This window comes from Podarcis liolepis (assembly GCF_965112155.1).
Source record: "Podarcis liolepis genome assembly, chromosome: 2".
In the NCBI taxonomy this organism is placed as follows: Eukaryota; Metazoa; Chordata; class Lepidosauria; order Squamata; family Lacertidae; genus Podarcis; species Podarcis liolepis.
Window position 1 is genome coordinate 83,810,361 of NC_139555.1, and position 25,278 is coordinate 83,835,638.

Sequence of the window (25,278 nt, forward strand, 5' to 3'; positions counted from 1 at the left end):
CTCCTGTCTGGACTCAGTCCCACAGGAAGGGCCGGAACCACTGTAACACAGTTCCTTCCCTCAGTTCCCATTCTATGAAGCCAGTCCAGGGGGATACCATGAAAAGCCACAGAGAGGCTGTGAAGCAAGGTTGCTTTCTGTAAAGTTCATCCATCAGGGCATCCAATGGCAGCTCAGTCCTGTGGCTGAGTTGTGTGACATGGCACTTTAAAGACAACCACAGGGCCCATATAGAGTGGCAAAATGCAACTGTGAATTCTCTTTGCTACTGAATCTTTAATAAATCATTGTGGGCAACTTCCAGGCACAACTGGCCATTTAATTAGTTGCTTCCTACTCAAAGCCTAAGCAGTCCCCTTCTTCTTCTTCCCATCATCATCATCATCATCATCATCACAATTGCAGTTATGATAATATATAAATAGTAAGGTTGCTTGGGCTACAAGAAGGAAACAACTAATTAAAGGGCCATCAGGAAACGATTAATTAAAGGACCAGATGGTGTCTAATATTCATGGGTTCCAGAGAGTAGGTGATGGCACACTAAAAGGCTGATTTCCTCCCAACCTCACTGCTTGAGATGGCTGGTCTGCCTTGCCTCCTCTCAGGAAGGCAGTTTCTGCTCTGCAGCTTGCTTTGCATAATGAGTAATGCCATGCTCTGTGTGGGGAAGGCTTTTTTCTTCTCTGTTGCTCTGTTGCTACATCAGAGGCATCAGCAGCCCCCCTGTCAGCCTAATGGTCCATCTAGTGCTGTCCTGCTTACTCTCTGCCTGTCAGCCCCTCCCAGAGTCTTGGGCAGGTGATTTCTCCAGCCCATCCTCCTAGTGTCCCTTAGTTGTCACTGCCAGGGTTTGAAAGCAGGAACTTCTATATGGAAAGTTTACCCAGGTCCACTGAGCATCATTCGGTTGTTTCCATCCTTCATTTAAACCCACTGCCATAACCAGAAGCCATCCTTGTGCAGCAGCAGCAGCAGCAGCAGCAGCAGCAGCAGCAGCAGTGATCCCTGACTCACTGTGACCTGCTGGGGCAAATCAATGTTTGCTATCGATAAGGTGCTGCCTGGCCCAGATGTGAGTGGTGGGAGTGGGCACTGCAGCTGTCTGTTCCGCAAAGGGCAAAGGGCAGGAACAGGCAGCTGGGCCTCTGGGAACAAGCGAGATGGTATAAAGGCCATGTGTGGGGTTAGGGGTGAGCATAGAGGGGCAGCGGGTGAGGTGCAAAGTGAGGCCCAGGGAAAGCGTTTCTCTTTGTTCTTTGGGAGGCAAGAACCAGGAAGTAGATCTTTGGATGCCGCATAAAAAAGTAGAATTACTTGTGTTTGTTTTTGTCCTTCTTCTAGTGTAATATCCAAATAGGGAAGTTGTGCATCTCTCCCACAGTGGGACGGATGAGCTGCCCACAGAGCAATTGGATGGTGCTTGGGTGTGTGGTGCTGCTGTTGCATTGTAAGTCTTTGAATACATCTCAATCTGGTAAATCCCTGTTGGGAATCTGCATGGGAACCCCCCTGTATGTCAATCTGAGGTGCCTACAGGAGGAGTAGCATATAGATATGATATAATCTGGTATCACAGGCCATATGTCTATTCTTTCAAATGAATTGGTAGTTTGTTTATTATTACAGTGGTACCTTAATTAGTTCTGGAGGTCCGTTCTTAACCTGAAACCGTTCTTAACATGAGGTACTACTTTAGCTAATGGGGCCTCCCGCTGCCACCACGTGATTTCTGTTCTCATCCTGAAGCAAAGTTCTTAACCCAAGGTACTATTTCTGGGTTAGCGGAGTCTGTAACCTGAAGCGTCTGTAACTTGAGGTACCACTGTACATGTATACTTGTTTTACCCTCACAATAACTCTGTGAGGCTGGTTAGGCTTCATGGCTGAGGAGGAAATATTTAGAGTCATTAGAAGAGACAAGATGTGGGTTGTTCTATGCGCTAAAATAAAGTGTAATTTTCTCAGGGAATATTTCCTCAGTTTTGAAGGGTGAAGGACTGGTTTTCTGTGGAGTGTGTGTCTGCTATCTGTGCGCACCCTAAAATTTTATAACAGCATAATCACGAGAATAGAAGAAGCATCTGAGATGTCAAAGGCAGACCCTCCGGTTTGTAAATGCACCTACAGCCCCCAAAGCATTAGCAACCCCAAGACCATGAAGTCCAGATTTAGCATTACTTAACTGTATTTCTTTCCCTGAGGCAGAGGAGCAGGTGGGGGTGGGGAAATGTCTTTCTCAAGGCATGAGGATGCACAGCAGAATTTCCTGCTTTGGTTCCACATGAGGCTTAAAAAGGGATGATTCAAAAGAGAAATGAAAGCCCCCTGTGCTCCACACCCCCTACATCTCTGACTCCGCCATCGAGAAGATTAGTTCCTGTGTTATTGCACCCGTGCCTCTATTTGCTCTCTTATTCCTCCCTTGCTCTTTCCTCTCTCCACACATTCCCAACCCCCCTTCCACCAGCTCTGTCTTATCTCCAGAGCTCCAGGGGTTGTTGGTGCCAGCACCTGAGGCTTCCTCTGGAATTTTCCAGGGCTGCCAAAGGAAATCTCACTCTTTAAAGGACAAAAGAAGAAGAAGGGGAAGGAAGAGCTATTTCCATCGTTAAATCTTCCTGAGCCGTTAACTTCAAACAGGAACGGGAGGAATCAAAGCGCTTGTGTCTGGGCTCTGTGGCTGCCGAGGGTGAAGAAGACAATCAGACCTGAGCCGTACATGGAGGGAGTGCCATCAACTAGCTGCTCTTCGGGTCAGCAGAAGGAGGGCGTTTCTCTCTCTCTCTTTTACAACACTGTTTCCTTCCTGGAATATTGGTTCCCAATTAGAGCAGCTTCAAAGTGTGGGGGGCTGGGGTGCTTTGGGGGGCTGTGATGGAAGCACCCTTGCTTATTACCCTGGCCGTATCCATGGCTGGCTGTTTTTGCTTCCACCAAATCCTGCAAACATGATAGTATACCTGAAGGAGCATCTCCACCCCCATTGTTCACTCTGGACACTGGTTCCCAGTACATTTCCGAGCACAATTCAAAGTGTTGGTGCTGACCTTTAAAGTCCTAAATGGCCTCAGCCCAGTATACCTGAAGGAGCGTCTCCACCCCCATTGCTCAGCCCAGACACTGAGGTCCAGCTCCACGGCAAGAAGTGAGGTTATGGGAAACTAGGCAGAGGGCCTTCTCGGTAGTGGCACCCACCCTGTGGAACGCCCTCCCATCAGATGTCAAGGAAATAAACAACTATCTGACTTTTAGAAGACATCTGAAGGCAGCCCTGTTTAGGGAAGTTTTTAATGTTTGATGTTTTATTGCATTTTTAATATTCTGTTGGTAGCCACCCAGAGTGGCTGGGGACACCCAGCCAGATGCGCAGGGTAGAAATATATATATAAATACAGTGGTACCTCGGATTAAGAACTTAATTCGTTCTGGAGGTCCATTCTTAACCTGAAACTGTTCTTAACCTGAGGGACCACTGTAGCTAATGGGGCCTCCTGCTGCTGCTGTGCCGCCGCTGCACAATTTCTGTTCTCATCCTGAAGCAAAGTTCTTAACCCGAGGTACTATTTCCGGGTTAGCGGAGTCTGTAACCTGAAATGTATGTGTCAGGGAACTGACATCGGAGGGAGAGGCGAAGGGGAGGCTCCCAGATGATGCTGGTGAAGGACCCAGCAGCAGGGGGAGAAACAGCTCAGTAGAGGGGGAAGCCAATCAGCGCAACACCAGGGATAAAGGGAGGCAGACGGGGGAATTGGAGAGAGGGCTCCAGGACTCTTCACTGGACATCAGTGAGGAGAGCCCAGGTCCTCCGCTACCCATGCCTTCGCTGCGCAGAAGACTCCCGCGCAGTGAGAGGAGGAGGAGACTAGGTGTCAAACAACTTTTATGTTGGAAGAGGTTCAAGAAACGCCCACTGACGGATTCTGCCAGTGACTGAGGCAGCCACGATGAGAAGGGCTGTGCAGTCAAAAAGGTTTAACAAGGCAAAATTAACCGAGAAAGGCACCAGCTTACGCACGAGTAACTCATACCTATTACAGCATGTAACCTGAAGCGTCTGTAACCCGAGGTACCACTGTATTATTAGTAGTAGTATTAGTATTAGTATTATTTACAGGGGGACTTGCACCAAGTTCCCTTACAGAGATGTTCTTGAACCATGAACACCTGAAGAGGAAAGGTATGGCCATATCTAATGCTTAGGCATGCTCAGAGTAGGCTCATTGAAATCAATGGACATGATGAAGGCTGTGATCCTAACCCCACTTTACTCTGGAATCAATAGACATGACAAACTGATCCTATGTATGCTGCCTTGGGTCAGATCAAGGACCACCTCTCCCTGTATGAACTGTCCCAGACCCTCTGATCATCACCTGAGGCCTGTTTTTCATGTGCCTCCTTGAGAGGTCTGAAGGGTGTCAACACGAGAACAGGCCTTTTCTGCAGTGGCTCCCCGTTTGCAGAATGCTCTCCCCAGGGAGGCTTACCTGACGCCTTTGTTACATATACTTAGGCACCAGGTGAAAATGTTCTCTATCAGGCCTTTAATTAATCAGGCCTTTGGCTGATTAACATTTTATGGCTGTTTAAATGTGTTTGTGAGAGACGGGGTTTTTGGGGTATGTTTTTGTTTTTATTATGTATTATTTTGTGTTCTTGTTTTGTATTTTTATGTTGTGATCTTCGGGTGTGATCTTTGGATGAAGGGCAGTATACAAATTTAATAAATAATAATAAAAAGCTGCCAAATCCAGCATTCTGTGCGAACATTCTACGACTTGCTTGTCCATCACAAATGGATTCGTACTCCAGCAGCGGAGTCCTGCCTAGCTGATTCCCACTTCTGATGTAGGAATGGATTAGGTCTTGAAGGTAGCAACTGAGGTGCAGGAAAAGCCGACTTCTTTGGAAACATCAGCCATTACTGCAGCTGCAGGTGGGATATCAGGCAGAATGCAAGAGCGGCTTTTGATTTCAAGTTCAGGGCCTGAGTGCTTTACCCAGTCTGGTTTCTCCAGATGTTTTGGACCGCAGTCCCCATCATCCCCTTATCTTTGGTCATGAGTCTGACCAGAATCGTAGTCCAGAACAGCTGGAGAGCCCCACAATGGGCAAGGCCCATTTAAGGGATGGAGCACAACTTGACCGCATGGCACATGTTTTGCATGGAGAAGACCTCAGCTTCAATCCCTGCCGTGTCCTGTTGAAATGAACAGGCAACAGAGCAAACAATACTGAGCTACATGGATCTAATAACCTTACCTAGTATAAGGCAGCTCCCCCTATTTCTGTCCTGTATTTAGGAGGTCATTAAACTGAATCCCTCAGGAGGTTAGCACCTTCTTTTACATCTTTAACAGTCACACAGTAAGTGAGCATTCAGTGGGTGAAGCATTTCCTGGCCTGAGATGCCGCAGGGGGGAATCTCTCTGCCTTTTGATGCAGCCCTAACCTCCCAGGGAGCATGTAGCATTGGCCGATTACCTGAGCTTTCTGTATTGGTTTACTATTCTAGAGACACCTCTTCAAGGGTCTTTAGCAATCCCATGGATGATGTGAGCTAAAGACGTCATGGTGCAGAGGACATCTCTTAGGAAAGGCAGTCCGGCCTGTGTTCAGACCCCCATTCCCTTCCAGCTCTAATGCCTCTGGCTGCTTTTAAAAAACGGTGCATTGATAGAATGTGGGAAATGCATTTGCAGCTTCTGCAGGGGGCAAGTTAGTGGAGTGTGCTGGCTAACCCCAGCTGTCAGACAGAAAATCCTCCGCTCAAATCCCAATCAGCCATGAACTCACTAGGTGGCCCTAGGCAAGCCTCCCAGCCTGTCATCTGTGTAATGCGTATAACATACCCTATGTGATAACTTTTGGGATGTCTCTGAACAAATACATTCCCTCTCGAATATTGGCGTATACAGTGGTATCTCAGGTTAAGTACTTAATTCGTTCCGTAGGTCTGTACTTAACTTGAAACTGTTCTTAACCTGAAGCACCACTTTAGCTAATGGTCCTCCTGATGCCGCCGTGCTGCCGGAGCACAATTTCTGTTGTCATCCTGAAGCAAAGTTCTTAACCCGAGGTACTATTTCTGGGTTAGTGGAGTCTGTAACCTGAAGCGTCTGTAACCTGAGGTACCACTGTATAGGGAGGCTGCAAAGTGACTGGAGCCCTATATGCATGCCAAACGGGATTAATCCACACTGCTACCTGTTCATCTCTCTGAAACGCAGGGGGGGGGTTGCATTGGATGTCGCTGCCTTTTGCAATCCAAAGCACTGTGGGTGGTGGCGGGGAGCCGGCCTTCATGCTCCCCAGACGAGCCTCCCTTGCAGCCTGCCGTCCAGCGTGACAAGTGGAGCATGAACCCCCTTGTGGGTCTCCCCGGCAGACAGGGCCCATTTGTTGTGTGCTCTGCCTTGAAGTCTAGGTTATGTCAGCGCTGCGGGAGACACCAGATGCAATTATCTGCCATTCTGCAGGGCTGGCAGCTCATGCATAGAGAGGGGAGCAGAAAAGATGCTCCCGCTGTGCTGTCCCTGCAATACAATGCCTCCCTATGCGCCGTGTTAACAGCTCATGACCCCCGGGCTTTTCCTGTCACAAGTCTATTGAGGAAGCTGGCTTAGGTGACAGAGCCCAGGGCTTAAGCTTGAGCCACTTTTCATTGCCAGGCTTCAACCTGGGAACAGGAGGAGTGGGATGCTGACACAGAGATGTACCTGTATGGTTTGCTGAAGATGATCAGCCTGCCAGCCCTCTCTTAGCACCTCTTCCAAGGTCTCTTCTGTTGCGTACGGTCATCATATATATATATATTTTAAGTGCTCAAAACTACCAAGCTTGGTACAATTATGCAATTGACAAGGCACTGCCTCCAGTATTAGAATCCATTGGAGTAGTCTGTACAGATGTCTCAGAATTGCATCTCTGCAGTGGCACCATTAATATAGGGTAAGGAAGGGGGGGTATTTCTCCTTTCGTTTTTCACACCGCAAATGATGATTTCTATGTCATTTATTTATGAGGACATTTATATCCCACAATTCCTCCAAGATGCTCAAGGTGGGGTACACAGCTCTCCCCCTCCCTGTTGTATCCTCACAACAACCCTGGAAGGTTGTTTAAATGCCTATACTGCTCTTTATCCAGGGATCACGGGGCGGTTGCGGCAGAGCAGTGATGACTGGCCCAAAGTCACCCAGGGGGCTTCATGGTTAAGTGTGTGGTGGGTAGGTGGGATTTGAACTCTGGATCTCCCCCAAACTTGGGTCAGTGCTCTAACTGGATGATATCCGTGGCCAACTCACGAGTTCTATTCACAGAATGTCTTGTTATGAGCAATGCAATGAATGAGCCCACCTACTCAATCTATCGTAATGCCTCCTAAGGCATTGCTTGTTTATTTAACACCATCCAAATGCTTAGGAAAGTCTGGAAAGAAAAGGACCCCTGCCCTGAAGAGCTTACAGTCTAAAATTCAATATAGAGGAGACAAGAGAGGCAAAGGATATAATAGAAAACAGGGAGAAGAGAATGTGCATGTATTTACAAGCCTGGTAGATGAAGATATTACAAGCCTGGTAGATGAAGGGAACGCAGTGGATGTAGCCTACCTTGATTTCAGCAAGGCATTTGACAAGGTGCCCCGTGATATTCTTGTAAAGAAGCTGGTAAAATGCGGTCTTGACTATGCTACCACTCAGTGGATTTGTAACTGGCTGACTGACCGAACCCAAAGGGTGCTCATCAATGGTTCCTCTTCATCCTGGAGAAGAGTGACTAGTGGGGTGCCACAGGGTTCTGTCTTGGGCCCAGTCTTATTCAACATCTTTATCAACGACTTGGATGATGGACTCAAGGGCATCCTGATCAAATTTGCAGATGACACCAAACTGGGAGGGGTGGCTAACACCCCAGAGGACAGGATCACACTTCAAAACGACCTTGACAGATTAGAGAACTGGGCCAAAACAAACAATATGAATTTTAATAGGGAGAAATGTAAAGTATTGCACTTGGGCAAAAAAAATGAGAGGCACAAATACAAGATGGGTGACACCTGGCTTGAGAGCAGTACATGTGAAAAGGATCTAGGAGTCTTGGTTGACCACAAACTTGACATGAACCAACAGTGCGACGCGGCAGCTAAAAAAGCCAATGCAATTCTGGGCTGCATCAATAGGAGTATAGCATCTAGATCAAGGGAAGTAATAGTGCCACTGTATTCTGCTCTGGTCAGACCTCACCTGGAGTACTGTGTCCAGTTCTGGGCACCACAATTCAAGAAGGACACTGACAAACTGGAATGTGTCCAGAGGAGGGCAACCAAAATGGTCAAAGGCCTGGAAACGCTGCCTTATGAGGAACGGCTAAGGGAGCTGGGCATGTTTAGCCTGGAGAAGAGGAGGTTAAGGGGTGATATGATAGCCATGTTCAAATATATAAAAGGATGTCACATAGAGGAGGGAGAAAGGTTGTTTTCTGCTGCTCCAGAGAAGCGGACACGGAGCAATGGATGCAAACTACAAGAAAGAAGATTCCACCTAAACATTAGGAAGAACTTCCTGACAGTAAGAGCTGTTTGACAGTGGAATTTGCTGCCAAGGAGTGTGGTGGAGTCTCCTACTTTGGAGGTCTTTAAGCAGAGGCTTGACAACCATATGTCAGGAGTGCTCTGATGGTGTTTCCTGCTTGGCAGGGGGTTGGACTCGATGGCCCTTGTGGTCTCTTCCAACTCTATGATTCTATGATTCTATGATTTCACTTGCAAGATTTTATTCCATCTCTACCATAGTGGCCTATAAGCTTTGAAGGTGGGAGAAGAAATGAACACAAAGACCCTCCAGGGGTCTTTTTTATTGTGTAGTTGTGGTGATTTGTTGCTCGTGACAGTATCAGGGCAGTTCCATGGAATCCCGCTTTCCAGAACTGTTTGTGCCTGCAAAGGTTCTGGGGCGGACAAATGCTGGGTTGACCAGCGAGCGCACACTGAATTCCTGTAACTTTTTTATATTACAAAGATTTGGATGCTATCCCACTTTTGTCCCACTGCAGGGCAAGAGACAATGATGCAATGACAGTACAGGAGCAACTCATGAAGGGAAATGATGTGTGGACAGTCCAGGATAAATCCACTACTGATGCACAAATATTGTTTTAGTGGCACGATGCAGGATACAACCCTGCAAACAGCAGCAGCAACAAGGCCAGTCAGGAGGGACCCTTTGAAAGTCCTGACTACACTGTGTTGCTGTTTCTAATACATTTTTTAAAATCATTCCTCTGTAATATTGCAGTACATGCAATCCTTTGTTCTGATCCTCGCTTTGAACTAATTGTGTTGATGATACTGCCACGGAGCTTATTGGACTCCACTGTGCCTGTTTGCTAATGGAGTGACAAGTTGTGGCTGTTGTTGCTGTGACTCATCTAAAGCATCTGTTCTTCATATGCTGGGAGAGTGTGGAATCATAAGAACACTTTGGCAAGAACTTTATTAGATATGTTAATGGCATCTTAAGAATCATTAGTTTCGTCAAGCTCTTGAGCATCTTCCAGTTGAATGAAGCCTGCCTGAACTACAGTAACTGGGTGCAGATAACTTTTTGGGTGCTTGGGGAAGGGCTCACATATGCATGCTAAAGGAAAAGATTCATCTACCTTCTACCAACTGCAAGGCAACTGACCTGTGTCAATGTTGTCACTATGGTTGCTGCTAGAAATTTGTTGCAAAAAGGCTTTTAAAATATACATATTTTTTAAACAGTTTGTCATGTTTTTTAGGAGTGTGCTGGATTTCTTTTTGATTCATAGCTTCTAGCAGCCTTCCTCAACCTAGTGTCCTTCAGGTGACTTGGACTACAATTCTCATCAGTCCTTGCCAGCATGATGTGTACAGTGGTGCCTCGCAAGACGAAAATAATCCGTTCCGCGAGTCTCTTCGTCTAGCAGTTTTTTCGTCTTGCGAAGCAACCCTATTAGCGGCTTAGCAGATTAGCGCTATTAGCGGTTTAGCGGCTATTAAAGGCTTAGCGGATTAGCGGCTAAAAGGCTATTAGCGGCTTAGTGGCTTAGAAAAAGGGGGGAAGTGAAAAAAATCGCAAGACTTGCAAGACGTTTTCGTCTTGCGAAGCAAGCCCATAGGGAAATTCATTTTGTGAAGCGCATCGAAAAACGGAAAACCCTTTCGTCTAGCGGGTTTTTCGTCTTGCGAGGCATTCGTCTTGTGGGGCACCACTGTATTCTGCTTTGCTAGTTATCTTGAGTGAGCTTGTCAGAGAATGATAGGGGGAAATACTAATAAAAAATTGGACACAGTCTTCTCACCCTACCCTACCAATCTTAGTCTCTCTCTCTCTCTCTCTCTCTCTCTCTCTCTCTCTCTCTCTCTCCACACCCACCCACACCCACGTGAGCCTCTGAACTGTGCTGCAGATCTGGTTCCTAGCAAGTACCAATAATCTATGGAGTAATCTATGGGGAAATGTTTGTAAGCAGTTTTCTGCGTGGGGCTGTGTGGAATCACATTGCTAAGAGTTGGAGCAGCTTATTTCTGGTATTTCTTACCTACTCTCCCCCTTCAGGTCCCAGAGCAGGTGACATAAAACAAAATCCAATAATGAAACAATGAATATTCAACAAACCATAAAATGACAGCAATCAAAGCATTAAACAAATACAACTAATAACACCATTTACAGGGAGGACAACCAAAGACTTATGGTGTAAGTCCAAAAGACTCTATAGGGAGTGAGTTTCACAGCTTTGGGGCTGCCACAAAGAAGGCCCCGTAGGCTTGGGGAGTTGCTATTGGAGAGACAGGATTCAGAATTCCTGCTGCACACCTCAGCATGCAGAATTCATCACAAAAACCTTTAGAACAGGGCAATCTGGGATTGGGGAGGTATAATTCCTGGTGTTTACAGGGTGTGGCACATGAGTGTCATGGCTTATGTAGCTAAAGCAGCAGCACCTAGGCCCAAAGGGGAAGTATTGGAAGGCTTGGGAGAATCCCAATGTTTGCAGAAGCCTAATCAGCCTAATCAGGATTGAGTATGCTCATTGGCCATAGAATGTGGGAGGGGGCATTATTGGTTTGTTTTTGTTTTATTGTGTATTACGTATTTTGTCTTCTTGTTTTGCATTGTTATATTTTAACTGCCCTGTGACTTTCAGATAAAGGACAGCTTATAAATTCATAATAGAATAATAGAATGTTGACTGATTGTGGAGGGGGAAATGGATAACCAGGAGCAGGGGATGGAGGGGAGCGGCTGGCATCCTGAACAGGGAGCACGCCTGTAATCCGCTACTCCACCATGTGGAATTTGTGAGAGAGGGCCATAGAGCAGCTGAGTTGTATCCCCTAGGTCTCCAGGTAGAGCTGAGAAAGAGTTCCTGCCTAAAACCCTGGAGAGCTTCTGCCTGTCAGTACAGACAATACTGGGCCAGCTGGAACAATGGTCTGACTCTGGACGCGGATGGCACTGTGGTCTAAACCACTGAGCCTCTTGGGCTTGCTGATCGGAAGGTTGGCGGTTCGAATCCCTGCGACAGGGTGAGCTCCCATTGCTCTGTCCCAGCTCCTGCCAACCTAGCAGTTCGGAAGCATACCAGGGCGAGTAGATAAATAGGTACCGCTGTAGCGGGAAGGTAAACGGCATTTCTGTGCACTCTGGTTTCCGTAACAGTGTTCCGTTGCACCAGAAGCGGTTTACTCATGCTGGCCACATGACCTGGAAAGCTGTCTGTGGACAAACATTGGCTCCCTCAGCCTGAAAGCAAGATGAGCGCCGCACCCGATAGTCGCTTTTGACTGGACTTAACCATCCAGGGGTCCTTTACTTTTTACCTTTACCTGACTCTGGATAAGGCAGCTTCCTATATGTTCCTAAAATCTTCTCTTCCCCACCTGCTGCTAACTCAAAAAGTCCTTTGTGGAGAGTTAAGGCAGTTCGCTACCTGTTGACACTTGCGGGCACCATTATAACTGTTGTGCAACCACAGCACATTGCCGAGGGCACAGAGTTCTGCTAATGCAGTGGCCGCTCTGGCTGGATGTCCCGTGGTGCTTTGTTATAGCTGAGAGGAGCGCACATTCTGGTTATAAATAGCCACAGCTGCACCTCGCTATTTTTCAGCTGCGGGAGAAAATATGAAATGTGTATAAATAAAAGCACAAAGAGAGCAAAGACATATGGGCAGGGAGTAATGGCTTGACTTCTTATTCCTCAGAAACTCTTTTCCAGGAGGGGACCATTCCATCACAGTCATGCCATCTCTCCCTGCTTTCTCTCTCTCTCCCTCTCTCTCTCACTACAGCTGTTGTTGGGGACTGTCAGAGAGAGGGGGAGGTTCAGGCTACGAAAGAAGGCACCAGCAAAGAGAAATAATTGTCCATAACACAGGTCCAAGAGTAGAAACATGAGAATCTGTCTTAGACCAAGCTGAGGCATTGGTTTATATTGGGATATGCTCTGACTGGCTGTGCTATCCACGAGCAGCTGCAGGTGGTGGTGGAAGAGGGGAGTTGAGAGGAGGCACAGGTCCACGGTCTGAGACGGGGCACAGGTCCACGGTCCCAGGTTGCCTAGACAGCTAGGTCAGGGGCTGATCTACTATGAAACTAATGAAGCTTAGGTTTCAGGGCCCCTAATCCTGGAAGGACCCCAGAAACAACTTTAGTCTACATTGCTTAAATAAAATGGGTTTAGTAGGCGCAATTTGAGTTGTACAACTCAAATTGATTTTTTGGTTGCATGTATTTCAACTATCTCACAGATTGAGAGTTAGTAGCACATATGTTGTAAAGGTTGTTATAAACAACCCCATTGAAGAATATAACAGTGGCTACCCAGACCTCATTGGCACCCCATAATGGTACAGTGGTACCTCGGGTTAAGAACTTAATTTGTTCTGGAGGTCCGTTCTTAACCTGAAACTGTTCTTAACCTGAGGTACTACCGTATTTTTTGCACCATAACACTCACTTTTTTCCTCCTAGAAAGTAAGGGGAAATGTCTGTGCGTGTTATAGAGGGAATGCCTATGGGTGGCATGCCTACGGATTTTCCTCCTCTAAAAACTACGTGCGTGTTATGGTCGGGTGCGTGTTATAGAGCGAAAAATATGGTACTTTAGCCAATGGAGCCTCCTGCCTCCTGCCACTTTAGCCAATGGGGCCAATGGAGCACGATTTCTGTTCTCATCCTGAAGCAAAGTTCTTATCCCAAGGTACTACTTCTGGGTTAGTGGAGTCTGTAACCTGAAGCATCTGTAACCCGAGGTACCAATGTACAACCCTTCAGGGCTCCAGTTAATTGTTCTCGTTGGTCTGGGTGTGTTTGGGACAAGGAGGGAGGTTTGCCTTTAGCCGTGAACTGTATTTAATTTCTACCCCTTTCCTAACCCTCATACAGCCCCCACCCTGCTCCAGGAAGAGAAGGGTAGCTGGCAATCACAAGGCAAGCAAAGCCACTAGGCAGAGAGCACTTGGGGTGTGTGTGTGTGTGTGTGTGTGTGTGTGTGCTTTAAGACAAAGTGACAAATAGCATGCGAGTTAAGTCTGAAGATGGAGTACTCCATTTGGTGGTGAATGGCAAGGCTCCTTATGGTGATTGTAAAACATTGCTACAGTCCTGTAAATTTCCTCCGTCTCTTGCTGAGTATCCATAAGCAACAACCCTGCCCTGAAGAGCTTACAGGCGAAAGATGTATTTCAAGGCAAATCGCTCACGAGATTCGAGCAATGTTTTTTGCAGAAGTTTGTGCAGGCCGCGGAAAAGCATGCCGCAGGGACCCAGTTCTCTCCTCTGGTCTGAGCCTCTGGAGTCTGGAAGCTGCAATTAATACCAATAGATGGCTAACAGGGACAGAGGGAGCTGTATTATGCCAAAACAGAGGATTAGTCCATTGGTGTTATACCACTGAGCCACAGCTCTTTGCCTTCCACTTTCCCCAGCACACGGCCTCACCTTCCATTCCCATGCATCCCTGTCCATATGGCTGTGAACCCTTTTTTAATTCCCCTGGTGCTTTCAGGTGCGAGTTTAATACTGCAAGCGAGCCATTGAGTTGTGGCAAATCAGTAACTGGCAACAGACTTCTTTCTTATTGGATTTTCCCGGATTAAATGGGGGTGGGGAAATATGGGGTGGCATTTTGATGTGTGAAAAACTTGCGTGCATTAGAAGCACCAGTCCCACATCCACACTATATATTTAAAGCAGGCATAGGCAAACTTGGCCCTCCAGCTGTTTTGAGACTACAAGTCCCATCATCCCTAGCTAACAGGACCAGTGGTCAGAGATGATGGGAATTGTAGTCCCAAAACAGCTGGAGTTTGCCTATGCCTGATTTAAAGTGTGTTTAAACTATGCAGTCCCCCCCCCCCCCCGGATCCTGGGAACTCTTGTTTGTTAAGGCAGCTGGGAACTGTAGCTCGGTGACGGCAAAACTACAGTTTCCAGGATTCTTTGGGGAGGGGGAGCCATGCACTTTAAATGTGCATCAGGTGTGCTTTAAATGCATGGTACGGGTGTGACTTGTGTCTGTTCCACCATAGCTATATATTTTATTGTAGAAACTTGGGCCATAACTACCTGAGAGTAGAACCCTGCTCATAGGAGAGTCTCCTGCTGGCTAGGCTGGTCCAATGCCAAAGAGGGCAGGCTCCTGCAACTTTAATCATTGTATAGAAGCTGCAGGGGGTGGAAGGAATTCACACGAATCACCTGCCTTTTTCCACCTGTGCACGTCTGTGAGATGCATCGGATGAAGTGGGCTCTATTCAACGAAAGCTTAGACTAAAACAGTTAGTGCTTAAGTTGCTGTAGTATTCTTGGTTGGTTTCATCAGGTGATTGGTTCACCATATCAGAAGTGACCCTCCACATGTGCATTGTTCCCCTTAGCTGCCTTTATGGGGGACAGAGTGTTCTATGCTCTTGATTTGTGGGCGCTTGCGATAATCCACTTCCAGAACCCCTGCTCCTCCCTCCCCATTCAGAGACTCCCTCCCAAAGAAATAAAGTATGCAAAACTCATATTCCCATACATAACACCACAACTTTTAGCAGTGTACTTCTGAAAAACACATTCCTGTTAAGTGACCCACAAGCTTTGGAACTGGTCTGTGGTTTCCTGGAGGATTGGTAAAAGGAAGAAAGCTCTGCCATTCTCCCGCAAAGATATGCACCCGCATTGTTCAGCCTGGACACTGAGGTCCAACTCAGAGGGCCTTCTGGTAGTTCCCTCACTGTGAGAAGTGAGGTTACAGGGAACCAGGCAGAGGGCCTTCTCGGTAGTGGGACACCCTCCCATCAGATGTCAAGGAAATAAACAACTATCTGACTTTTAGAAGACATCTGAAGGGCAGCAGCCCTGTTTTGGGAAGTTTTTAATGTTTGATGTTTTATCGTGTTTTTAATATTCTGTTTGGAGCCACCCAGAGTGGCTGGGGAAACCCAGCCAGATGGGCAGGGTATAAATAATAATGAAATAAATTGTTGTTGCTTCTGTTGCTGTTGCTGTTGTTGTTGTTGTGCTTTGCTCCTCTTGCCAGTCTCAATTTGTGAGCCGATTTCTCTTGTATCAGGTGTTTGTGTTTGAAGCCCTTCGCTCTGAACCCCTGTCCTAACCTCTCCCTTCTCTGCCCTGCAGACGGGATCCACAGTGTGACAGCCCAGTGCGTCCTGCGCGTCATTGTCATCACGGAGGACATGCTGGCCAACAGCATCACGGTGCGCCTGGAGAATATGTGGCAGGAGCGCTTCCTCTCTCCCCTCCTGGCCAACTTCCTGGAGGGCGTGGCCACTGTCCTGGCCACCCCAAAGGAGGACGTCTTCATCTTCAACATCCAGAACGACACGGACGTCGGCGGGCAGGTGCTGAATGTCAGCTTCTCCGCCATGGCGCCCCGCAGCGGCCATTTCTTCAGCTCGGAGGAGCTCCAGGAACAGCTGTACATGAAGCGCATGACTCTGACCGCGGTCTCCATGCTGGAGGTGCTCCCCTTCGACGACAACGTCTGCCTCCGCGAGCCCTGCCAGAACTACATGAAGTGCATCTCGGTGCTCAAGTTTGACAGCTCGGCTCCCTTCATCGCCTCCGTCTCCACCCTCTTCCGGCCCATCCACCCCATCACGGGCCTGCGCTGCCGCTGCCCCCAGGGCTTCACCGGAGACTACTGCGAGATGGAGATCAACCTCTGCTACTCCAACCCCTGCCGCAATGGAGGGGTCTGCACCCGCAAGGAGGGCGGCTATACCTGCATCTGCCACCAGCACTTCACAGGTAAGGCCATGGTCGAACCTCAGCGAAAGAGGAGGCTTGCTGTGGGGCGGGGGCAGTGTTTTCCCAAATGAAATTCTGCTCTCAGGGGCTTCCATATGCCTGCTTAGGACCAGGCGGAGTCCTTGTGCCAAAGGGATCCACATTCTGCACTGAGGGTACTAGACGTGCTTTATTTGTGTGGGTTTCTGTTTCTCGTCACAGTGATTTAAAAAATAATAACAATTAATGCTCAATATAGGAACTACCCATAAACATGGAGGGAGATTGGACTCTGATCTGCCTCCTGGAATATTCTTACGATAGAACATGCTTGTGGCCGCCGAGACCATATATCACCAGTCCTGAAAAGCCTACATTGGCTCCCAGTACGTTTCCGAGCACAATTCAAAGTGTTGGGGCTGACCTTTAAAGTCCTAAATGGCCTCAGCCCAGTATACCTGAAGGAGCGTTTCCACCCCCATCATTCAGCCTGGACACCGAGGTCCAGCTCCGAGGGCCTTTTGGCAGTTCCCTCACTGCAAGAAGTGAGGTTAGAGGGAACCAGGCAGAGGGCCTTCTCAGTAGTGGTGCCCACCCTGTGGAACGCCCTCCCATCAGATGTCAAGGAAACAATCTGACTTTTAGAAGACATCTGAAGGGCAGCAGCCCTGTTTAGGGAGGTTTTTAATGTCTGATGTTTTATCATGTTTTTAATATTCTGTTGGGAGCTGCCCAGAGTGGCTGGGGAAACCCAGCCAGGTGGGCAGAGTATAGATACGTTATTATTATTATCATTATTATCATCATCATCATCTTGCCTATTACTTTTTTTAATAGCCATTTTTTAAAATGTACATTTAAAACACACCGCTTGCTCTCAAGAATCTTGGGAACTGTAGTTTACCCCTCAAAGAGCTACCATTCCCAGCACCTTTAACTACCAACACCAAGGATTCTTGGTGCTTTAAGTGCATGGTTTGTGCACAACCTCTGTTACGGGGGCTTTAAGTTACAACAACTGTGACTAGAAGAAAAACTTTCCCTCAATCACCTTCTCGCAAGATATTGGATTATTGGTCTGCAAGCCTGACTAACCAACCAAAGCTTATACCAAAGCTGCTTCCAAACGGGAGGCTCTGAGCACTCATAAATCACTGCTTTTCCACTGTAAGCTATAAGTGGAATTGCAATTGACTTTCTACACTACTGGGGATATTGTACTTTTTCTGCCTGTTCATGGGCACGACAGAGCGGCTGTGGGTGGGGGAGGGAAGATCCAGCCCACCTGAGCAGCCATTTGGAAGTGGGCAAGGCTGAATCCAAAGAATCCTTTTTTTAAAAGGGGGGGTGCGCGCACGCCTAGCACTTATTAATTTAAGCATGATTCCCCATTGCTACCCATGAAATGCCCATAAACAAAAGTAGTTAATGTTGGTTTGTGACTGGAAGCATTTAATTGGTGAGGGTGGAATAATGTTGCTAAAATGGCAGTGACTGAAAAGTGTCCCCCCCCCTTTATTAGCATTATTTTGCTATAAATCTCTAACGTTATTTTACGTAAGTGTTATTTAACTAACATTTCATTTTTTAAATCAGAATTGTTGATTGGAAGAGTTTAATCAGGAGGGACCCATGATGAACAGGTCCTCCCCATTTATTCTTTTAGAAAGTTAGCATTGTAAAACTTTCCTTTAAGCGATATTGTGCTAATGTTTTATTTATCTTTTTTTAAAAAAAAAATGCTGTTCACTCAAGAGTTTTAAGGCTAACTGGAAGACTGATGGTCTGCAGGGCCACAGGTCCCACATCCCTATTGTAAGGGCTGGAGTTGTGGGATCCAGTTCCCTGCCCGCCTGTCAAAACTGGCACTGCTGGGGTGGGGAGATAAATATCTGGTCTGCAGGCTAGAAATGATTCCCCATTCTTGCTTTAGAGCTTTGGGTTTACTATAATGTAAGCACTCGTCTGCCAGCAGGTGGAGAGTAGCAGGGAGCCAGCTGGGAGGAGAGGAAAATGTGATGGTGATCGGCAGGTACTTTCCATGTTCCATAGTCAGGCTACATGGCCAGCAGCAATGGAGAAGATTTTCAAGCAGACCTAGTTACTTACTAGCAGGGTTCCAGCTTAAGGCTCAACAGGCAGGCTATCTTGCAAAAGAAGGTAGTGAGAGAATTGCAGAGATGGACAGGCTGTGAGTTATAAATCTTTGCAACCGCACTTTCCTCCAGGGGAATCGTTCATGCCAGTCTGCTCAAGACTGAAAAGTGCAGGCTCTAGGATGGCAGCAGAAGGGGCGGAGACTGTTGTGTGTTACAAAAAGAGCTTAGTTCACCAAATTAGAAATAGAGGCATCGGGGTTGTGTTCCCAGAGTCTACTTGTCATCAGAGATGAGAATAATAGAACTGTAGAGTCAGAAGGGACTACAAGGGTCATCTAGTCCAACCTCCAGCAATGCAGGCATCTTTTGCCCAACGTGAGGCTAGTATTATGACCCTGGGATTACGTGTTTCATGCCCTACCAACCTTGCTATCCCATGGATGAGAGGTTGTTCTCAGGGCTGCAGGAATAACTGAGGTTGAAGTGTTGATTTCTCCAGCAGATGCCTAGAGTTTGGAAGTAAAATATACTTGAAGAAATGACATCAAATATCTGTGTACTTGTTCCTGGGAAACCTGCTTAGTATTCCAATGTGTTACTTAATGCTGTCCTAAGAAAAAGGTTGCTTTAGGCATAGACACAGAGCTATAATATTTATTTATTTATTTATTTATTTATTTATTTATTTATACCCTGCCCAAATGGCTGGGTTTCTCCAGCCACTCTGGGCGGCTTCCAACAAAATATTAAAAACACAATAAAACATAAAACATTTAAAACTTCCCAAAACAGGGCTGCCTTCAGATGTCTTCTAAAAGTCAGGTAGTTGTTTATTTCCTTGACATCTGATGGGAGGGCGTTCCACAGGGTGGGCGCCACTACCAAGAAGACCCTCTGCCTTGTTCCCTGTAACCTCACTTCTCACAATGAAGGAACCACCAGAAGACCCTCGGAGCTGGACCTCAGTGTCCGGTCTGAACAATGGTGGTGGAGATGCTCCTTCAGGTATACTGGGCTGAGGCTGTTTAGGGCTTTAAAGGTCAGCACCAACACTTGAATTGTGCTCAGAAATGTACTGGGAGCCAATGTAGGTCTTTCAGAACCAGTGTTATGTGGTCTTGGCTGTTGTGTTCCAAAGATTGCAGAGTTGTGACAGCAGTTTTTCTGTTGCATTAATCAAGCTTCTTAGATGTTCCACTGGTTGTCAGACTGGGACTCCAGGCAGCTTACACAAATTAAAACACAGAAGGTTTAAAACATATAAAAGTGTAATTAAACTATAACAGCATTACAACAATATAAAGAAACCTAAGTTTTAGCCAGAGTAGACCTTTTGAAGTTAACGGACCTAACACAGCCATATTTATTCTTTTTAGTAGATCCATGCTGAGTAAAACTTAGCTGAATGGACTTTTAACAGGATTTAAGCAGCCTAATGGTTTACAGAAATGCAAGCCTGATCCTGAGCCTTTTATACACGGAAGGAAGACCTACTGAGCTTAATGAGGCTTCGTTCATGTAATTGTGACATGGTCTTTTCATGAGCAGGATGGATGTGAAGATAGGCATTGCAGTTCTTTCGCTTAGATACTCACACATGGATGGTTTCTTGCAGCTGAGACAGCTATTAACATATCATCCCTAGCAAGCCTCCTGTTCCCTTGATCTACAGGGTAGATCACGTATTCACCGGACAGACAATCAGGAACAGAGGAGCCAGGGGCTGGCGGTTGATAAAAGGATGAGGCAATGGGTAAACTGGCTTTGCACACCTCTGCCTGCCAGGAGGGAGAGACGCGCCTCCAAGCCTGGCTGGGGAAGAGATAAGCAAAGTCAATGGTAATTAACCCTGAGCGTCTGAAGTGCAAGCCCATATTAGGAGGAGGGTTAATGTGCACTTGCTTCCCTGTCACTTCCTGGCATCTCCCCCATTTCCTTAGGAGAGTGGACAGGACCAAAAGAAGAAAGCAAAGAACCAGTGGAGGAATTAGAGGAGGGAGGGGATGGTTTCATTCTGCCCCTCCCCTTACAGGCTGTTGCTAAGTAGCTCTGTGCTGAGCTGAGCCTACCCAACAGACGGACTGGTAGATGAAGAAGTACCTCCCCATCAGATTCTCTGTGTTTATCACTCTCGCTATTTATGTTATTATTATGAATACTTACATTCATTATTTAATTTGTAAGCCACTCAATAGGCTTGTGACCAGTTATACAAGCGTAAAAATCAATTGCACTGAAATACAAAGCAACCCCATTCAAACATCTATCATTAGAATCGGCAATAAAGCAACCCCATTAAAACAACACAGCAATGAAAACAGGAGACATAAGGTGAGCAGATGCAGAGGAAGGCAGGGCCTTTGGTATTTCTGAATAGGTTTCAGGTTTTCTCGCCCATGCATGGCAAGCTTTGCTTGCCAAAATCCCCCTCCTCTATACAGCTGTGAAATATCTTCCTTTGTAGTCAGTCAGCCTGGTGCGCAATCTTGAGGGGTCTTCCTTTCGGGCCACTGCTTCTGCTCTTCTAATTTTTAGCATTACTGTGGGTAAGCTCCTGGGTCACCAGGCCACAACGCAGAGATGCTGCTTTCACCTGTGCAGTGGGAGACAAGAGTTGCCCAGTCCCGCTGCTTCCCCTGATCATTGCCTGCTGCAATAGGTGAGAGAGAACAGGGTAGGAGAAGTCACACTTACCCTTTCTCCCATGCTACTTCGCAACTGGCAAAGCTATGAGCAGCATCTGTGGGGTGTGAATTGGTGACCCTATAAACTCCCATGTGGTGATGCTCAGTATCTGGAACTGGCAGGCCAACCGGAAGTGACCATTAGGGGGCAAGGAGAGCCCAGCTGGGTCAGATCAAAGGTCCATCAGGTCCACTCTCCTGCTGCCCACATTGTCAACTAGATTATGCTTCCAGGAGGGCCACAAACAAGACATAGAGGCACACCCTCAGCATTGCACCATTGCTATCCCCAGAAAGGCATCACTGTCGTAAGAGGGAAAAGTCAGAAATAGATTTACATAAAATGTGCACATTCAAAAGTATAGCCAAAGAGATGCTCTGTGTTTATTTGCATTTATGAATTGTTTCCTGTAAAATGTTTCCAACAGAAACGTCAACCATTAAAACAATTTCATAGATAAAAACAACTTCAGTGCAGACACAAACTGGGACAGAAAGAAATCTCCTCTTGAAAGGCTGCTTGAAGTAGGAAGGTGCTAAAGTACAAGAGTGGAGGTGCCGGTTGAATCTGTAGCAGGAAGGTCGTTCCAGAGGGCAAATGCTGCCACACTAAAGGGCCAATTCCTACATCACACAGAATGGGCCTCCTGAAATGATATCTGGAATTTGGGAGTCATTGGAGCAACCCGCAATTGCCTAACCTTGGCTCCCATAGGTTCAGGTTGGGGCTCACAAGCGAGAGACTTCAGATAGAAGCAAAACAGCGGCTATAATTAAAATGCAATCCATCTCACCACAATGAGGAAGATTGCGACCAGGTGACCTGCGTGTTTGCTTGTTCTTCTATGCAGGAGTTTCTAACTGCTAATGAGCATCCACAAGGCCCCTGCTGCTCTTCCTTCTTGTGGGTCTTTCTCTCTGAACTGAAGACCAGATAGCCCTTCAGATAGAGGACTGTAAAACAGGACACGCTGGAGCTAGCATACCTGGTGAATGTCTTTGATTCAAGACCCAAGAAAGGGTCATTAGTGTGGTACAGCCAAAAAGAACCAGAGGTGTAGGAACAGCAGCAGCAGCAGCAGCTGGTGCTATGGAAGTTTGAAGCCCATGAATATTTTGCAAAGCAGGTAGCTTCTGTCTTTCCAGTTGTAACAGATTAAATGTGGCTCCCGCTCCCGTCTTCACTCCCCCTGGTATCAGACTGGAGGGAATCATTACAGATCTCATCAAAGAGAGGGCGCTTTCATTTCAGAGACAATGGGAAATGCCTCAGGTTCCCCGGGGGGGGGGACTACATGGAGCCCCACCATTCCCTCTTCCTTGATTTAAAGAGGTGGCAGCTCCCTCTTCAATAGCTGCATAGATCATCCTTGATATTTAGCAGAAAGGGGATGAAATGAAGGAGCAGACTGATGAAGGAAGGCGTCTTGCAAACAGCGCTTTTCTCAGCCCTGAATCAGGATGCCCTCTGAGCCCAAATAGGCATTGCTTGCTTGTGTCAGGGGACGTGGGTGGGGCTGTGGGTTAAACCACAGAGCCTAGGACTTGCCGATCAGAAGGTCGGCGGTTCGAATCCCTGTGACAGGGTGAGCTCCAGTTCCTCGGTCCCTGCTCCTGCCAACCTAGCAGTTCGAAAGCACGTCAAAGTGCAAGTAGATAAATAGGTACCGCTCCGGCGGGAAGGTAAATGGCATTTCCGTGCGCTGCTCTGGTTCACCAGAAGCGGCTTAGTCATGCCGGCCACATGACCCGGAAGCTGTACGCCGGCTCCCTCGGCCAATAAAGCGAGATGAGTGCCGCAACCCCAGAGTCGGTCACGACTGGACCTAATGGTCAGGGGTCCCTTTACCTTTACTTTAGCTTGTGTTGGATTGTGTGTACAGGTAATTTGGTCCGTCCTCTATAGACGTTATCTCCTTCTGGATGAATCATAGTCCTTTTAAGGACTATGACTCTAGCACTCATTACTCAGCTTCCTCCAAATCATCACAATTATTACCTATGATGGGTAGGACCATCTCTGAGTGTTGTGGTGCAGAGACAAATAACAAATCTCCTGGATATTAAAAAGAAAGCTGTCCTAGGGCCACTTGGGAAAGCATTTTTTTCTCTCATTTAATCTGTTCCAGCCCTGCTGAGTTTTCTAGATTACCTTCCTTATTGCATTGTTGTTTACTGGCATTAGGGCATATTCCAGTGTCAGCCAGACAGATTTGTACTGTGAGATGACTGTAAATTTGGATTGTGAAAACAACAGAAGTTTGATCTGTCAACCAGGGATGACTATAATCTGTAATTACAAGCCTTATTACAAGCCTTGTCTTTTGAATAAGTGTTTTGGAACTGCCTCCTGGTGAATATCAGACGGGCTCCAACCCTTTTGGGAATTTGGCACCCATTGAGGACCTTTTTATTCCACCAGGCCTTCCTAGAATGATGATCCTGGCCTGGTCACTGTTAATTTTGGAACAGTATAATGTTATTTTAATGGGTTTTTATCTGGTATTCATAAAATTGTATCCATTTCTGTTTGGTACATTGCTTTGAGATTCTTTTGGACATAAAGCAATTAAGAAATTTTATAAATAAGTACCGTATTTTTCGCTCTATAAGACGCACCAGGCCACAAGAAGCAGCTAGTTTTTGGAGGAAGAAAACAAGAAAAAAAATATTCTGAATCTCAGAAGCCAGAACAGCAAGAGGGATCGCTGCGCAGTGAAAGCAGCAATCCCTCTTGCTGTTCTGGCTGCTGGGATAGCTGCGCAGCCTGCATTTGCTCCATAAGACGCACACACATTTCCCCTTACTTTTTAGGAGGGAAAAGGTGAGTCTTATAGAGCAAAAAATACGGTACATAACTAACTGCCCCATCTCCAACCACAAGACCCTTAGCCTTCCAGATCTCTTACTGGCTTCAGAGACAGTCTTTTACAAAACCATCTGCTTAAATAGTGCTGCTGGAGATGCATAGCACATGTCCTCCAATGCTGCTTGAGACCAGTTTGTTAGTAACAAAACCAATGGACTGGGTGAGCTGTATGTTGGCCTGGTAGCTGTGGCAACTGTCCAGTAGTGTAGCAGGAGGTGTTCATCTTTCCATGCTCCTTGTGGTTAGTTTTTCATCCACAGCTCTAGATCTGCCTAGATTTGTAATACTGCCATTCCAGAGAGCCTATTTCAGCAAACTAGAGGCATGATGGGCTCCTTAGATCCTAGCCAGCCCTCTCTTTGCCTCCGTCTCTTAAACTCCTCTCTTGTTTCAGCTTCAGAGAAGTGGAGGTGGGAGGATATTGACATTTGCAAACTAATTGTCTTTTCCTGCCACAATCTGGCAAGAAGCAATTGGATTCAAGGCTGTTGGATTCAAGGCTGTGTGGCCCTCATCATTACTGAATATTGGTGGAAGAGCAGGGACCCCCCCCCCCCGTACTGAGCCCATACCATCTTCTGTAATCAGCATTAGTCCTACGAACATGCAAAGAGACTTGCTGGATCAGATTAAAAGGCCCATTTAGTCCAGCAGTCTGCTCTCAAATGACCTATGAAAAGTCCACAAGGAAAACATGAGCCCAGTAGCATACTTCTGTCAGACTTGGAAGGTGCGAGTGAGTTTAATACCCATGCGAGGGCTAGACTCTGTGCTCTAGTGAACCAGAGAAGTATTTGAACTCATGTGTGCTGCGATGCATAGGATATGAGCCTTGCCGACAAACGGTTCGAAGGAATTAGCTCTCAGCTGGGCCCGAGAGTTGTTGTCTCCTCACCTGTGTACGCACTGACAAACCACTGGCAAAGAGAACTCCCCTTTCCCTGCATTCTTGCTCAGCCAAGGGAAAACTATAGCAGCAAACCTGACATGCCTGGTATTGGTGACGACAGTGAAGAGTTCAGCTTGTCAGTTCCGCTTGTCGGAAGGACGGTGTGTGGAATCTGATGGCTCTGCTTCAGGTTCCCCAAGGCACCAAATGGTAGATGGCGACACCAAGTGGCTCTTTGGGGACACAACAATAAAAACAGGAGAGATCTTCCAGAAGCCACATTTAGGGACACAGATTCCAGTTGTGTTGAAAACTGCCTCAACTTGGCAGCTGTAATGAGCAGAGACATTTGCTGTTGCTAACCACTGCCAGGAGCACCTGATGGTGCCCGTCCAGCAACTGTGGTTCTTCTTTTGAAAGAGATAGATGATGTCCATTTCCCCTAGGGTGGCTGCCTGGACTGC

General features: G+C 46.9%; 1 protein-coding gene across 1 annotated transcript in view; it reads left to right on the forward strand.

The window, feature by feature from the left end:
• Positions 1 to 25,278, forward strand: part of CELSR3 (cadherin EGF LAG seven-pass G-type receptor 3) — a 90,504-nt gene that overhangs the window by 15,700 nt on the left and 49,526 nt on the right. Inside the window, exon 2 of the mRNA XM_083489075.1 lies at positions 15,662 to 16,294. Coding sequence (XP_083345201.1) covers positions 15,662 to 16,294 — 633 coding nt within the window. The remainder of the gene's footprint in view (positions 1 to 15,661; positions 16,295 to 25,278) is intronic.